The following is a 16,971-nucleotide window of genomic DNA, read 5'->3' as shown; positions in this document are numbered from 1 at the left end:
GACTAAACTACATAAAACCGACTGCCTTTCCAAAGATAAAAAAATGTTTATTCTGTGTTGACCCCAAGATCTAATGGATAAGGTCATCAAACATTAGCATCATACTTGGGACATCAGAAACTAACTACTGAAAGGGCGAGGTCTGATTCTCACCTGAATGTTCGTTCCGTCCGGCGGCATTTGCCAACTTTAAGCTCATCTCAGTGCAGTTTGCGACCAGTTGGTTCAGCTTCTGGAGACAAAACGAGGTGTCCGACATGCCGTGGTCCAGGTGCATCGTGTTCAGCCCGCCATTGTTTTCTCTGATCCAGCTGTCCTCCTCCGTCCTCGACCCTTCGTCGCAGCTCGCGCTGCTGGTGTCGTTCAGCTGCAGCAGCTGGACTCTGGTTGAGCAGTCCTCCACCGAAAAGGCATCCTGTTCTGCCGTCGACTCGACTCCTGGGTAGCCAGGTCCACACCTCGACGGACGACAAGGCACTTTGCGGTCGGTCTTCCTTCTGACCACGGGGCTCCTTCTGTTGCAAGGCCTCTTGGAGACCAGAAGGGGGCCGACATCAGTTTGGCTGGTACCTTCTGAACCGTTGACAGCATCACAATCTGGTCCATTGGATTGTTCCGGCACAACAGACGGCTCCTCCTTTACATGTGCACTCGGAGGCCCGATCTCCAGCTCTAACGGCGCCCCCTCCCGCTCTCTAGTGTCATGCAAGTCCTTTAACATCATAAGAAAAGTGCTAAATTTGTAATTCTTGTCTGGCTGGAATGAGACGGCTTTGCCACTGTTTTCGTCCGTCAGTGACTGGAACGATACCTGGTCGACATTTTTCAAGGCGTTCATGAAGGAAAAGGGTGAGGAGGGCGACGACGAAGGACGGCCTGCCGGCTGCTTTATCTTTGAGGTGAGAGGGATGAAGTCCATCGGCGGAGTGGATGACACGGACAGATCTTCATCTTCACTCTTGGATTCAACCTCGCAGTCCACCATGTCAGATAAAGGAGAAGTGCTACGGGAGGCGGAAGCGTCCTGAAGACCATTCTTCTTAAAATGACACTTAAGGGAGTCAGTGCTTGTGCAAACCGTCAGACGTGAACTGGTGTTTAAAGTGTCAGTGTAGTGCTTATTTGATTTCAACCTCTTCCTGCCCTTTTTATGGTTCTTCCATTTGACGTCCTGCATGGCCTCCAGGGCTTTGGCCATGAGTCGATTGCTGGCGGGGAGGTGGTCGTGCTGCTCTTGGATCTCAGAGGCTTGTTTCGGTCGTTGGAACGTTGTCCTCAGTTTTATACAGGAAGAGCGCTCCGTGACATCGGAGGATAGTGACCGTCCCTCAGGGGGAGCAGGCTGGGTCGGCGGGTCGCAGGACGGGGTCGTCGTTGAGACTTTCTTCTGACTACTCAACTGGCAGTACGTGCTCAGCACTTCACTTGTGGCCGAGGTCTTGGGGTCTGATGTCGTAGCGGGGCTGGAAGCAGGTTTGGTGGACTCGCAGACCACCGGAGAGCCATGTGACTCAGAGGACGCTGGCGGAGAGAAAGTGGAGCGCTGCAGCAGGATGGATTCCGTGTTAGACAGAGTTGCTTTCCAAGAGTCCTTAAAATGTTTGGGGATCTGTTGACAGAGTAAAACACTGTTAGTCACTACTAGACCGATTCAAATCCTAAGATTGGAATCATTACAGAGCATTTGTTGTTTCGTCTCTTCTGCCTCGCCCGGCGATGCCACTGGAACTGGTCCTGAAGGTGGGCCGGCTGCTCCTTCATTTGGCCCCCAGACAGCTGCTTCCCTTGATGGCCTGCTGTCTCCAAAATCTGGAGTGGTGCTTCAGACACCTCTACAGGAGACGCTCTGTGAAGAGACAGGCTGCTGGTCTTGTCCAAATGATCAGGCTTCAAACTGCACATGGTCAATCCATTGGTCACTTTTGGGGGCTCAGAAACGGCAGCATGTACAGCGTCCTCACTGTTATGTGAAGAGTTGCTTAAGACGGACGTCTCTCTAGAAGATGAGGGGGAGGCCATTTTGGACCCTTGTTGGAGAGACACACCATCAGTGACGCCAGTTTCCCAGGATTTGTTAAGATGTTTGGAGATCTGTTGAAAAACAAAGTTTTATTTCGAGGTACGAAACATGTTCCACCCTTATGAATGTGGAAAAGTCAGATGAAAAACGTACACTGCACTTCTTCGGCTTCCCACTCTGACACCATTGGATGACCAGCTCGGGGAGGTTTGCGGACGACTCCTTCCTCTCAGCTTCTCGCACCTGAGCGAGGACTTGCTGGGCAGCGTGATGAGTGAGCCTTTTCTCACAGGACGAGGTCTTGGGTCCATCTGTGGGTTTGGAATGTCCATTCATGTAAGGCGCCTGGGAACCAACGTCACAAGGGCTGGTGGCGGAAACACTTGAGATTCCAGGCTGATTTTCAACAGAGGTGACCAATCCATTGGTCATGTTCGATGACTCAGCAGGGATGGAGATGCACAGAGCAGGGGCAGGAGTGGCCACTATTGTTTCCTGTGGAGGACTAACATCATCTGTTGAAGAAGCAGGGACCAGCTTCTTGTTGACAACGAGCGCCACCTCCCCACCCGAAGAATCTTTTGAAAGACTGAGAAGCTGAAGAAAGACAAAGACGCGTTAGTCATCATCATCACATTTGGTCTTCTAAAGGTGTTTCAAGACAGTTACTCTGCATTTCTTCTGCTTTGCCTTCTGCATGAGGAGCTGATCAGAGAGCTGTGAGGTCTGCTCCTGAGTGTGGGCATCGGGGACTTGATCACCTGCAGCAACCAGAGGTCTCTCCTTGGCACCAGGTTTTTCTGGAGTTCTTAGAAGTTCAGAAGAAATAGTCACACTGGACCGAGCAAAACCTTCTGTCACGTGTGATGAGCTGAAGACGTTTAATGCTGAAGGGATGGAGTTGAGACGGGCTGCAGGGCAGCTGCTGGGGAACTCCACAGGTGGAGAGAAGACCAACGTGGGTCTCTGGATGACGTTGTCCTCTGCCACAGCAGACTCCGCAGAATCCTTTAAACGCCCCGGAATCTGTAGAAGGATAGAAACATTAATTAGCTTCAGAAGTCCTGACTCACTGTGAGATTGAAAGAAAGTTGAGGCAAAATTACAGGGCTTTTTTTCATCTTCTTTGTCCTTCCCTTTTGTTGCCGCTCTTGGATCAGCTCAAGCCGTCGGCGGCTCTGCTCTTCGTCTTGCACGTCCTCATCGGTAGCCGGGTCGTCCTTGAACAGGTCGACAGGTCCCTCTGAGCTGTCAAAAATGGGCGCTTTTGGGTCGTCTCCAGATTGATGTAGGTGAGGTGCATCTGCCTTGGACGTGATGATGCCGGAACCCTCCGATTTCTCCAGCGTTCCCAACTGATTTACCATCCGTCTTTGCAGTTCGTTTAGCGACGAGACCGTCAGTTTGTTTAGAGACACTTTCAAAACAGGTGTCCTACTGTTTAGTATGCATCGCTTAAACTCGGTGATGGACAAACCCTTGAATGCTCGAGGGGTTTTATCATGAGACAGCTCTGAGGGAAGGTCAGGTGGGTCATTTTGGGTAACAGCTTCTTTTTTAGAGACTTTCTCAGTCTTGCTTTCTCCATCTAACTGGCTGAAGGACGACTTTGGCTCATGAACATCAGGGGATCTTTCACTGTTTGCTGATCTATTACTGGTGGTGAGGTCATTGATGTCCTCACGTATTAGCTTGACAAACGGTACCTTGCAGTTGTAGACCAAAGGGATATTCTGTCTCAGTTTGACTAAGGGGTCACTCGTGTTGATCTTCAGATCGGACTTTGAAGTGTTACTGGTGTGAGTCTGTTCCGTGTCCCACTCTGGAGAACGGTTTTTTGGACTCATAGGCCTCTCCCTCTCTAAAGAAGCTTCTGTATTATTCGAACTGATCAGAGTTTTGAGTTTGTGTTCGGGTGTGCGGCTCACATTTTCACATTCATCTTCAGTACCTTTTGAACAAGTCTCTTTTTGCCGACATTGGTCTGAGAATCCATTTGTTTCCAAAACAGAGGTGCATTTGAGGTCGTCCAGCAATACCGACTGAGCCGACGGACCGACGGTAGTATCCAGAAGCTTGACGGCAACGACGATGTCTTTACAGTTCAAATCCTCCGACGGCTCAGGCGCCAGATTTGTGTCAGCAGGCCCGGTATGTTTTGCTTTCTCCGCCGACAAATCACACGGCCCTGTGCCGGAGGAGAACAAGCTGGGAGTCTTTTTACCAACGGGGTTCTTCTTCTTGCTGCTCGTCTTGATGAAGAGGGTCCGGTCTGGGGCTGGACTGGTCGTTTTAGGACGTCTGTCTTTCCCAGCTTTGCTGAACCACAGACCTGTCTGAATCTCCGGCTGTTTCTTAGCCTCCTTGACTGAACACAAAGACTGCTGGGACTGGATTAATTTGGACTGACGTTCAAGTGCTTTGGGACAGAGAATCTTAGGCACAGAGTCGATGTCTGAATAGGGGCACTCTCCATCTTCTCTGTCTGATTGGTTCTCTGGAGTTCGTGTTTTAGAGCTTTTCTTCTCTGCATTCTTTGACGGTTTACTCAACTTGCTCTTGGACGATTTTCCTAAAGTGCCTTGTTTTGTTGGGTGTGGGAGGCGTGAGGCCGCCGTCGGTGTGGAAACAGGCCCATTGGTTGAGGACGTCTCGGAGGGATTGGAGACGAGCCTGGGCGGCGAAGGACAGGGTTCCACTCTCTCCTGAGGTGAACTGCTGAAGAAGTCATTGTCTAAAGACGACGTGAGGGAAGACATCAACTTGGATCTCTGCAGGAGGATTGACTCGGCTTGTGCCACACTTGTGTTCCACGAATCTTCAAAACGCTTTGGAATCTATTAAGAAATGAAATCAGAGTTATTCCTTACATCAGATTTATTCTTACGCGTTTTAATAGGATCAAAATTACAGTGTATTTGTGGCTCTGCTCCTTTGTCTTCCCTCTTCGACGGCGTTGCAGAAACTGCTTGAATTCAAACCCTCCATGAAATGTGTGCGTGGACTTGTCCTCCACCCAGGCCTGCTCCACTGGCTCTCCGTACGTCTTGACGTGGTAAAGCCGACTCGGACGGTCTGCTGACTCTGCAACAGGAGTTTCAGTCATGAGACACAGATGGAGGACCTGAACAAAGAACCAGAATCTATCGATGGTTCTGCATGAAACAAGAAGATCATTTTCTCAACCTTTGATTCTGTGGTACAGTCCCAGCGTGGGGTCCACGACCACCTCACACGGCCACCATGGTCTCCGCCCGAATTTGGCCCAGATGATTTCCCCCTCCAGAAACTTCAACGGAGGCAGAGGTCGTTTGTTGAGATCAGTGAGCTGTGAATAAAACAAGGAAGCTGAGACACAGGTGCTGGTCGTGATGCCATCCAGCACGCAACTCAGTCAATCTTCCAGGAAACACGTCCGACACTGGAACCCCCAAAATATATTCACCATAAAAAAGGGAAACTAGTCTTCCGCTCTATTTCATTTGTAGTCTTATTTTGGCATGTTTAGTTGTAGTATAACGAAGACAAAGAAGAACAACAATTTACTCAACGAATTTTTGAGGATGCTATTTTGAAAGGTAAACATATCTTCTTCGTGTCGAAACACGGTTCAACAACAACAGCACATGACACCAGATGAGCTTCCTGTTCCTGCAGAAGAAACTCTCCTACATAAACTATGTCACTTGAATATCAGGAGGTAAACTTGCCATCAGATGACTGGAAGGACTGTCCCCAAACAGGAAGAGCTCAGTATCGCTCTCCCACTCGTCGTCCGAGCCATCCCAGTATCTCCTGCGCTGACCTGAGGACTGAGAACGAGTCACGACCTTTGTCGGGGTGAAGGTCGCGGCAGCAGGTTCCTGATGTAAAGCTCCAGGAGAGGCGGGTGGAGCGCTCTCCACCTCGTCGTGCTTTTCTTCTGAGACAGATGACACAACCGTCTGCTCTTTATTGTTGTCATCTTCATCCTCAAACAGAGAAGACTCGAAGTGGAGGAAGCCGTTTGCAAAAGGACTGTTGCTATCCAGAGAGAAGGCGGGGCTGGGCGGGCAGGATCCGACAGGTTCACTCTGACTGGCTTCTGGAGCATCCTGTCGCTTCTCCGCAGCAGAGGATTTACCAACACGCTCGCCCTTAATCGTAGTACTAGACAACTCCTGGCCAGTATCATTCCAGGAGTCCATCTTCTTCTTAGCCTCCTTCCAGTCCCAACCCTTCTCCGGAAAGGTTGTTTCCCTCAGCGGGAACACGCAGTCCGGCTGGCTCACCATCGTAGTGAGATGCTGCAGCCGCATGAGAGGACTGTAGGTGGAGGAAGAGGAGGAAGAGGAGCAGTGGTCCCCTTGGGTGAAGCCATGAAGGGACGAAGTCTTGAGTGAGGAGGTGGTCACGGACATGCTGCTCTTTTGGCTTTCAAGTTTGGGAGGGTTGTTCTGAGGAGGGAGGTTGTGCCCAGGGGTCAAAGGGCAGTGGGGCTTATAATCCTCCCTGTCAGGGTCTGGATAGCGCCTGCTCATGGTGACACCGCTCCTCCCTGAAACAAAAGCAGAGAGAATTAGCTTAACAAGCTAAGGAGTTTTTCTTCAGACTGTGTCCAGAGGCTGCATTTAGATCCATGTGTAGGTCAGCAAAGATCTGTGTCACACCACTACTGAGGCCAAAAATTCCTCCAGCCTGGCTGCAACACAATAATAGAACTTGCTACAACTTGAACTGAGGGTGACCTTTGTGCACACACTTGCCCTTGACGGCCCGGCAACAACCCACAGTTGAAAATTAGGCAAACTGAATGAAACAGCCACTTTCAAAGAACTTTAAATGTTAAGATTCTTTGCACTGACTTACTACACAGGAATAGCCCAGCTCTGACAAATATTTGATTCATGTTATGATCAATGCCGGGAAGAAGAGCCTAACGAAAAATGGCTGTCAAGAGAGGCCAACTTGGACAGACATTATATACAAAATGATTCCGTTAATTTTAAATCGGAATAGTTCAAATTGAGATGGAAAAATAAATCTTTCTCAGACCAGAGGTTCTTGAGGGACAGCACTGTATGTTTTTCTTCTCCTTTTTCATTTCTGTTTCATTCTACTTAAAAATATCTATTGCTATGGATGATTGTATGTATATACTGAAACATACATTAAACCATTGATAGCACAATTCTGTTTGTGTGCATTAAACATGCCAATAAAACAGTATAAATTGAAAAAAGAACAAGCAACAATGATGCCATGTGACTTTAGCAGGAAATAATAGCGTTGAAGTCTAATCCACTTATAACCATAATACAATTAAAAAAACAATTGCTTCAGGTCAGTCGTTGTAAACAAACAGAAGCTTTGAGACAAAATCACGTGTGTTAGAATTAAACCAGTATAAAAAATGGTAGCATCTTTGTAATAAGCAGTGAAGGACAAGGGAAATAGTCCAAAGACTGAACCTTGTGGCCCCTGGTTTCACGAGACTTGACAACTCAACTGAAGCATTTAACATTGAGACACTAATTGTTGGGATAGTTCTGTCAATAAAACGACTGATGCACTGGTTTAAGAGGAAAACCTGATTTCACCTCAACTAACTTGAATGTGTCTGCTGGAAGATGAGGAGGCAGCTAACGTTGTGTTTCCAACTGACGACGCTCCCGTCACCGTCACAGACACAGTCACAAACCTACCTTCTCTTCGGTGTCGAGTCAAAACAGAGATGCTGCTCGTCAAATAGCAACCGGAGGCAGCTAACTAAAGGCGAAGGGCCAAAGATGGGCCTCCATTGTGCGGGAATAAACACAACACATCCTCACGGTGTGGAGCAGCAGGCACATCAGCGAGAGAAAATCTGTCGCCGAGCGACACGGACTCCTCGAGCCGTCGTCGCGACACGATGACAGATGACATCGATGAGGTCAGTGGTTGTCAACAACCCGCTGACACGGACGCACCAACGCATGTACACAAACATCAACTCGCCGGCGCAGCTACAGCAGCCAGGAGGTGAAAATGGACCCTCCGTGCGCGCGCCACTGCAACGAGCGCGCGCCCGGGGGACGTGCGCGTGCCTCAAGGTGTGTGCCGGTGCGCGCGTGCGCGTGTCACTCGTGGTGTCAACACAAGTCTCGCAACGCGAAACAACAACGACACACGCGGACAGCGTCGCAAACACTGCAGACACAACAAGTTCACGTCCACCAAGTCACGCACGCGCGCCGCCGTCCGTGGAGAGATGCAGCCCCGTGTGTGTGTGAGTGTGTGGGTCAAAGCACCCAAATCACGCACGATAGCGACAAATGTCGCGGGATCTCTCGCGACAATCTTACCATTCCGGGCTTGCTTATGGCCACTGTGGCCCTGGACCCGTCCGGACCGGAGTCTAAATGGGCCGTTTTGCCATTTAGTGAAAGCGGATGAGGAGAGTGAGGCGGCAACACTACTAGGCCTGGATCCGGTGAAGCGCCCCCCCCCCCTCCCCTCCTGATCTCCCGCCCCCCCGCTTCCCTCCCAGCCGGTCCACACCGTGGACCTCAGAAGGGGCCGCGGATCTTCTTCCCACGCCAGGAATCAGACGCAACAAGCGGCAGAAGCGCTTGAAAAACCCGAGGTGCCGCTGACTGGAGATGGGGCGACCATGTAACGATGAACCCCACGCGCTGACCAGCGGTGACACATGTCACGCTCGTGCCATCCTGTCAGAGAAAACACCACGACACGGACAAATGAACGCATCATTCCACCCGAGAGAGAAAAACCCCCCACACAGTTTCCTGTCCCGACGAGCTGCAGCTCACCCGGTCCCTTCAAAATGGAGTCCTCCAGCCTCACAGGAGGAAAGCAGGCCACCAAGTGTTAACACACGCTCAGTGTGGAGTTCGAGTCGGTCCGGGAGAATCTGGACCCGCTCACGAACCCCCACCAGGTCATTTCCGCTCACTTCAGATCAGTTCAGAACTACGTCAAGTTATTATTTCCTCCTGTAAGTCAGTGTACCGACGACATGCGCCTGCACGGGTCCCTGAACGCACCACGGAAAATGGCGTGAAGATTGAACCTAAACTGCGCTTTGGTGTCGCTGGAGGAGGAAGGAGGCACGCGACGGTGGCCTTCTATGAGATTATGTGGCGATTTGAGCGGAGAGGCGGGGGTCAGCTACTTAATACGCATCACCCCGCGTTCACGCGCCCTGCAAAGACATGGGCAGTTTGACGCGATCGAGGAATCAACTCGCCGCATATGAGGGTTTAGGAGTGAAGCGAGCACGAGGAAGAGCTGGGTGAGGTCATCGCTGGACAACAGCGAGAGTGTCGTCCTCCTCCCGCCGATCTATTTCCACACAGACGTGTTTTTGTGGGGTGAAACGGGTTTGCCACTCTGGTCAAGTCTGACGCGGGAAGGGGTGAAGACGGGAAACGAGTGGGAGAAGCGCGCAGACAGACAGAAAGTGAAGGACGGGGCCTGCGCCGGGTTTACGCGCAACAGCGACACCACACGGCGGGCTCTCATGCACCAACCAAACCAACCTTTCCGCGCCAGAGGAGAAGGGAAAACTCGCGGACTCTTATCATTGATCCATAGACAATAACAAAAGGCGATGGTGACGATAGAGATACGGAGTATCTCGGGGTCCTGAGGGAGCAGTTCACGCCCTCTGAAAAATGTAAATAAGTATTTAAACAGCTCGCTCAGTTGTTCAGGATTTATTTGTTGACTACGTTGGCATTAAGACACGATCTGTTCAACACAACAACATCACCAGTATAGCGCATCATAGGTGTTTAAATTGGGGCTTTTATCACCTGTAATGTAAGTGTGCATTTATCATACACTATCAATAGTGTTGGAATTGCTTTTGCTACTAGTAAAGAAGTTACTCACAGATGGAGGAAAGCTGGATGAGCAGAGTGTGGCTGAGTGTGCGTGAGAAAGAGAGAAGTTCGTATGCTGGGAGTGAAGCAGACACTTGAGGCCTGAGCAGACATGTAACTTGTTGGCGCGTCCGAGGTCAGACGGAGGAGGCTGGAAAGTACCATCCTCTCCAGGGCTGGTCCCGATAAGAGCCATCAGACGAGGACGGAGCCCACGTGGAGAACTTTTGTGTATAAAGGGGTCAAGACCTCAGGTAGGTTTTTGTTGCTCTACCAGACTACTGCTGAGGCTCAGTCAGGCGTAGCTGCCGACCCAGAATTCTGCATGTATTAGCTTTCTTTGTCAGGGAATACATTTACATGGTTGTAACTTGTAGTCACTCTCATGAGTGAACTGTCAACAGTCAACTGCAAAAGAAAAATAACACACAACTGGTGCACCTCTAAATTACCATTAAACACATACACAAATTTGAACCTCCCGAGGGCCACATAACATAAAGTGGGTGCCCAAGTTTGGTCCCCAAACCTTGAATCATTAAACAGTTTAAATCAGAACAAACACTAATATACTCGTAATATTGACTGATCGTGCCAATTTCACCTGTCTAATCATTTATATACATACATTTTGCTTTGTAACATTGACGCCTTAAAAGGTCACCACTAGATGGCAGTGTTTGTCCGCGTATACGCCAACGCAAAATCGCACCACAGTATCAAACCTTCATCTCAATCGCAAACCCTTGATTCAAACAGCAGCTGTAATAAAGGCGTAAACCACAATCTCATGAAGTCGAGACTAAAAGAGGTCTTATATTCATAAGTCAGATTGGTGACGGAAATGCATAAGAAATTTAGAAGCGAGTATTTTCTCAAAGCAGAAGACCCTGTGCGGGGGATGTGGGGGTGGGGGGTTGGAGGGACCCTCCCGGGCTGCAGGGGAGAGGTCGAAATCTCAACCCTTCACTCACTCCGTTTAAAACTAGGACAGTACACTAATGCATCCACTGGAGGGCGCCAGTACTCAAGAATAGACACTGGTGAGAACGTGAGTGGTCAGTATGGTCGTTGATTGAGCGCTCTAGCCGCGAATGACATCATCACGTCAGTCTCGTACAGAGAACAAGATATCTAAGTGACTGCAAGGATTCAAATTCCACCTCACAACCTCAATACAAAGGTGTCTTAGAAAGAAAGAAGGAATGGCATTTGTTCAGAACATGATCACTTGATCAGGTTTGGCTTGATATCAAGAATAACCACTAGAAATGGATCTAAATCTCGACCTAAAAAAACAACTTCTGCAGCAGGGACCTGTGGATTCGATGTGGGAGGAAAATTCACACCACAGTGATGAAGTTTTAGTCAGGCCTGTGTCATCCTCACCCCAGAGAGAAATAGTTCCGGAGGCCCACGTTCCTCTCCTGCCTCCACCTCCCTCACTCTGTGCAGACACAGATGAATATGCATGTGTGGGTGTCTTCCTGTTGTTTTAGATTCCACTTCGATCCCCCACGGTTGCCAATCCATGACCCCTGACCCCCGGGCAACCCAGCTGTCAGCTGTCCTGGCTTGGAAGGATGTCTCTCTCTCTGGACTGTTTTTCCCCACAGAGACCACAAAACTGGACTTTCATTTCAACAGATCATCTTTTCTGCTTCCTTCTTGATCAGGACTCCAAATTTCACACCTCCCCGACATCCCATCGTATCGCATCAGTTCCGTGGCCTGACTCAACGGGATGTGGACTGCGGGTGAGAACTGGCACCTCTGTCTATTTCAGGCACCAGTTTCCCCTCCTTCCCTGAATGTAGTAAGAGCAAAAACACGGGCCTCAAACCACGAGGAAAACATGTCAGTCACACGGCAGACATATTTCTCTTTTGGGCAGATCTTGTTTGGATTAGTCACGTCAGTGTCCAGACTGGGGTGGGAGTCTTTTTGGGATACTTGGGATGGCGATAAGAAGGTTTGCTGTGTGCTGTTCGAGGACCTATGCTTGTGGAGTCCAAGCCCGCTGAGACGCCCATCATGGAGGAACCACTGAATCTCACCTCAACATGGTGAAGTCTGAGACCAGTCCATGTACAATCGTGCAGCGGAATCTAGTGTAATATAAAGTATTCTTCCTTCCTCATAGTCAAGGCTGGAACACACAAGGATTACGGGGGTCACTTCAGTAATCCTCCTCCGGAGCAAGGTCTCTACTAGACTCCACCAGACAGTCACATGCTTCACCTCTTCGCAGGGGTGACCCCATTAATGCTAATTCTCAGCAGCAAAGACCCTTAAAATTGGGTTTTAGACTTGTGTGATGCAGCCTGGAAGTCGATGTTGACAGCCTCAAATAGCTGAACGTCTGATCAAACTTTGGGCCTTGCAGAGCTAAAGATCCCAGTCTGCCCTGGACATGAGCTGCAGCTGGATATTGAGGTGCACGCGGTGGAGTCAGCTTCCACAGATGACTGGAATGGAACCAAAAACTCATCTTTTTTGAGTTTGTTCACCGTGATGATGGTGTATAGGCTACAAAAGTTTGTGAAATTTATCTGCAGAAATTCACACAGGCTGATGAGACAAGGATCCCTGACCTGTACAGTACAGCACATATCAGCAAGAGAATACTAGTTCTGGGTAGCTCCAGTGATTCCCCATCCAGGTGCTGGGGTCAGGACTGCAGACTGTTGCCCTGGCTTGTTTGCCACCTTCCATTCTCTTTCCTCCTGGTTCCAAATGATACAACTCTAATCATCACCCTTGCTGCACAGTAGCTGCTTTTTTACAACATTGTATGACGATATGGTTCAATGATGTGGCTCCAGAGATAACCTGAAAGTCAACATCCGTTCCTTCAACCAGTTCCACGTGTGCAACTCCCTCACGCACACTCTTGCTGTGGAGTCGCCCGCGTGCGCTGCAGCTAGCTCGGGCAGCTAGCTCCGGCCTGGCTGCTATGTTTTGAAATCTTACACTAAATATCCTCTCTACTCTCATCAAAACTCATTAAGTCCCCTCATATACATAATCCTCATTAATCCCACTTCAACAATGTGTGAAAAACCTCTTTGAAATAAGACTCTGCTTTTATCCAGAGGAAAATACCTCAGGGACTATTACAACATGTCAATTTCAATCATGCCTTTCTCTGTTTGGGACATTACGAGGCATCACACACACACACACACACACACACATATCCACGGAATAATGTAAGAGAAAGAAGCGTATAAAAGGAAGAGGAAGTGCTGAGGGCTTTGAAAGGCTGATTGGGAGAAGGCTCTTTTGCGGGAGAGAATGGAGAAAGTGAATAACAGGCTGTGGTAGCCGGCAGCCGGGACAAAGTGAAGTGGAGAGCTCCTTTCTCCCCACCAGAGAGGGAGACCCCTCACAGGGGGTTGGGTGAGGTCTCTCGGCAGCCGGGGACCTGTGCTTAATGAGAAATTCCTGGGGATTTACAGGGGCGCAGAGGTCTTCATTTTCTCACTGCGCCCATGGGCCCCCAAACGCCCGTTGGCGCGGGCTCTCTTTCAGCCCCGAAACATCCCTGCAGGAAGGGAGAGTCCCCCCATTGAAAGAAGAGGGGAGGCTGGATTATGTGTAAGAGATGTGGGTTGGGAGATCACAACCTGCCACCTTCTGCACGGTGGAAAACTTGTCAACAAGTCATTTTAAAGCTGCACCTGCCTGTGCGAGCGCAGCCTCATCAGGATGGACGCTTCACCAGTGGAGAATTAAATACGTCCAGACCCTCACTTGAGGGGAATGGGTTCGCGAAAACGGGGCGAGAATTACAAGATAAGAATTAAGAAAACCAGTGCAGAAAACGCCATCGGCTGCTTGACAACATACATTTCCTTCCAGCCTCATTTACCCTCGTACTGCCTTCATTCTCACTTCCTGTTTCATCACTCGTCTCTGTCGTGTTTCATAGTTGGGAGACAAATCAATGAAGGCGTGGACAGAACAAGGTACCGAAGCAAGAAAAACCAGCCCAGAATCACTCACGATACACTGACTTGGCGGCTGCTCTCCTTCTCAATCTTCATGTGTGTGGCAGAGCAGGCACATTACTGCCCTCTCCAGGTCACATATAGATAGTTAAGCTGCTTGCCATTAGACAGATTCACATCACTATACAATCTGGGAAAGCCTCTAGTTTCACACATTTTATACTATCAGAGCAGACATGAAATGCAACGTTTATAGGCTTATATACAGTTATTCCACTAGGTCCTTTTTTTTGCGAGTATCGCAGCTACAAAGATGAAAAATCTGATCCTCCATGTGGTGTATCGCTATAATTTCAGCCCGAGGACCTTTGACCAGGTCCTTGTGAAAACCGTTTCATCAGAAAGTATCAAATTTGAAACAAACATTCAACGCTTGTTCGCATGCTTGAGGTCGTGAGACCAACAAAACTGTCAGGGGTCTCTAGAAAAACCCCATCTGAAGACCCTCTCATGACATCGTGCTGTACTACAGGCCCAAAAGACATGGCTGCATTCCCTCCGACCAGTAGAACGTGGCAAAACAATAAGGATGAAACTGGGTTGTTTACACTGCTTTGCAATTCCACTAAAATACTAGTTTTATTCTTCGCTCATATTGAGACACAAAGAATTCCACAGATGGTGATCAAATTCATTACTTATATTTCATTAATATGACTAGAATAATAAGTAAACTTTGACTCTATGATATTTGCATTTTAAAGATGGTTATTGCTCTCCAGGAAAAGGAGCCTGTCCTCTACACAGGAGTGGTTTCTCTAAGAGTCTCATTAGAAGAAAGGGTGTTGAGGGGCGGCTGGGATACAGCTGCCCCTGTCAGAGCCTCCCAGCACCAGGCCTTTGGACCCGCACCGGCCCCTGGTCCCCGGCTGAGAAGCCCTTACAGCTGCCCCTCTCGGCTCGGCTGCAGCGCCAGCAGGCCAGGGCGTCGGACATTGTGTTGAGAGGACTCTTGCTGAGGATGGACTCGGCAGCTGACACAAACAAACCCCAGTTGGCTGCTTGACAGCTACCCAGGTAGAAATGTGGCGTCCTTCTCTGCAGGACTCCTCTGCTTTCATGATGGACCATTACACAGAGCTGTGACTCGCAGCGGACCCATTTGTGTGGTATAATCCCAACAAAAATTAAAGGCCTATTACTGGGAAAAAAATCAACTCATCAAGCCTGATTTCACCACTGTCTAGTGCAGATACGTGCCATACCACACCTCACCTTCCTTACTGTTGGGAAGCATGAACGTCCTTGGGTGACAGATCTTCATTGCTGAGGCCACTTAAAAAGCATGGAGACAGCGCAAAACGCCGCCATTTAAAAATCCTTTCAATAACTATAACTTAATTTCCTGAGCAGGAATCGAACCTAGGCCAGGGTGGTGAGCACCTCAAATCTGACCTCCACCAAAGATAGGGAGACCATGACGTGCGTATAATCGTATAAGGCAACAATGAACCCAATATTCACATTTCCCCCATAAAAGTACAGTTCCCTAGCATTACTCTTTCCATGCCAAACCTCCCTTGAATCCATCATACCATGCCACAGTTTGAAGTGCTTTCCTGACACCAAGCCATCAGAGTTTTTAATCCTACTTTACCCCCCTTTGTCCATCAGTTTTCCCTGCCATACTTAACCATACAGAACCCAACACACTGTACTTGCTCTGCTTTACTACACCACATGTCAGCCACTCAAGTTGTCTCAAGATCATAAGACCTTAAAATGAAGCATACCATAGCAATCGTGTGAGGTGCCCAACGATAATTCCAGACTCCCTCTTGATTTTGAAAAAAAGCTTCTTCTGGCCTCATACTCGCCACACAACTCAACACACACACACACACAGGGTCTTAACTGGTCAACACCATTTTGGAGCCAAAAACAGCCTCTTTCTTAAGAACAGCCGGAGGGTTTGGCAGGAGAACTGATCTCGGCGCAGCGTGAGCGGCGGACCCAGCGGACACAACTTGGACTCATTACACATCTATTCTGGTCACAAAGACAGACAGACTCGCGGCTCTTCAGGACATTTAGCTTTTCTGCTCTTCAGGCTCGGTGGAAGAGTGTTCCTTCCTCACATACAAGATACCTAAAAAGGCATGCAAATCTCTGGCCATTCTCCCTGACGGCCTTTTATTCACAAGGAGAGCGAGAACATTGTTTTTGCAGGAGGAACGTCCGGTTAATTGGTTTGTTAAGAGGAGCGCAGTGTGAGGCGACAGAGATTTCTCCTTTCTTTTCCAGCCAGACAGGTTAAATGTGCAGTTAGAGTCGGACAATGGACGCAGCCTTTCACATGCAAAGCTGAGGTATATGGAGCGAGCCGCAGTTTGTGGCCGGTGATCAGACTTCAATTGAGAGGCAGCAAAGCGTGAAGCTACTCCCTCCACTCCCTGCGCCACCCACTTTACCTAATTTCCCATTGACCACAGTCTCCCTTCGTCATAAAGTGTTTTTATTAATCGGAACATTTACTTACACTGCCAGTTATTTGACTTCAGATGAATCATTTAAAGATGAAACTCTATGAAATCATTGTCTGTGATCATTCTCACGGCTTCTTCTAGTTCCCATGGCATTTTCCATTAAAAACTCTCTACAATCACACCTCCTCATGTCCTCCTTCATCATGAACCTCATCCCTTGTCTTACTCTCCGTCTCAGTCCAAACCATCTGGCTTACGAGACTTTGTCTCTCTCTAACTCTGACACACTCTTTGTTCCTCTGATACACCCACCACTGATCTTCCAAAGACAACCTCAGATCTTCATCTCTCTTTCCTCTTGTTCTGGTTCCTGTCTTTTCGTCTGAGCTACATATCACTATCCACACATCTACGGGTTGATAGTCATGTGTTTTGAAAAAAGTATTTAGGATCTTCTGAAGGCCCTTTCTAGTGAGGCAATCCTGTCCAAGGCAGAACCAGAACAGACTGGAGAGATTCATAGGTCCATATGGCCTCAGAAGTACTCACAGATTTGTAGAAGAGTAGTAGCCCACTTGACCCAATGGCTAATAAAAAGATGGTATGTGAGTCATGTTGGACTGGATCCCATGTCACCCCTTATCTAA

The 16,971-nt window shown here is 48.9% G+C and overlaps 1 protein-coding gene across 5 annotated transcripts in view; it reads right to left on the bottom strand.

The window, feature by feature from the left end:
- Nucleotides 1–16,971, bottom strand: part of nsd1b (nuclear receptor binding SET domain protein 1b) — an 81,458-nt gene that overhangs the window by 9,430 nt on the left and 55,057 nt on the right. Inside the window, exons 1-9 of one of the 5 annotated variants that reach the window (XM_053848129.1) lie at nt 9,896–10,085; nt 5,731–6,557; nt 5,207–5,348; nt 4,932–5,104; nt 3,127–4,857; nt 2,690–3,046; nt 2,174–2,617; nt 1,678–2,091; nt 154–1,609 (exon numbers count right to left, since the gene is read on the bottom strand). In XM_053848129.1, the coding sequence (XP_053704104.1) occupies nt 154–1,609; nt 1,678–2,091; nt 2,174–2,617; nt 2,690–3,046; nt 3,127–4,857; nt 4,932–5,104; nt 5,207–5,348; nt 5,731–6,540 (5,527 nt within the window). In that variant the 5' untranslated portion in view covers nt 6,541–6,557; nt 9,896–10,085. Of the gene's footprint in view, nt 1–153; nt 1,610–1,677; nt 2,092–2,173; nt 2,618–2,689; nt 3,047–3,126; nt 4,858–4,931; nt 5,105–5,206; nt 5,349–5,730; nt 6,558–7,704; nt 8,105–8,343; nt 8,472–8,811; nt 9,005–9,895; nt 10,086–16,971 lie in introns of those variants that run through there. The other 4 variants (XM_053848128.1, XM_053848126.1, XM_053848125.1 and 1 more) reach the window with 4 other exon arrangements.

Source organism: Synchiropus splendidus, chromosome 17, assembly GCF_027744825.2.
Source record: "Synchiropus splendidus isolate RoL2022-P1 chromosome 17, RoL_Sspl_1.0, whole genome shotgun sequence".
Lineage (NCBI taxonomy): Eukaryota > Metazoa > Chordata > Actinopteri > Syngnathiformes > Callionymidae > Synchiropus > Synchiropus splendidus.
This window is presented reverse-complemented; position numbering and strand designations above follow the sequence as displayed.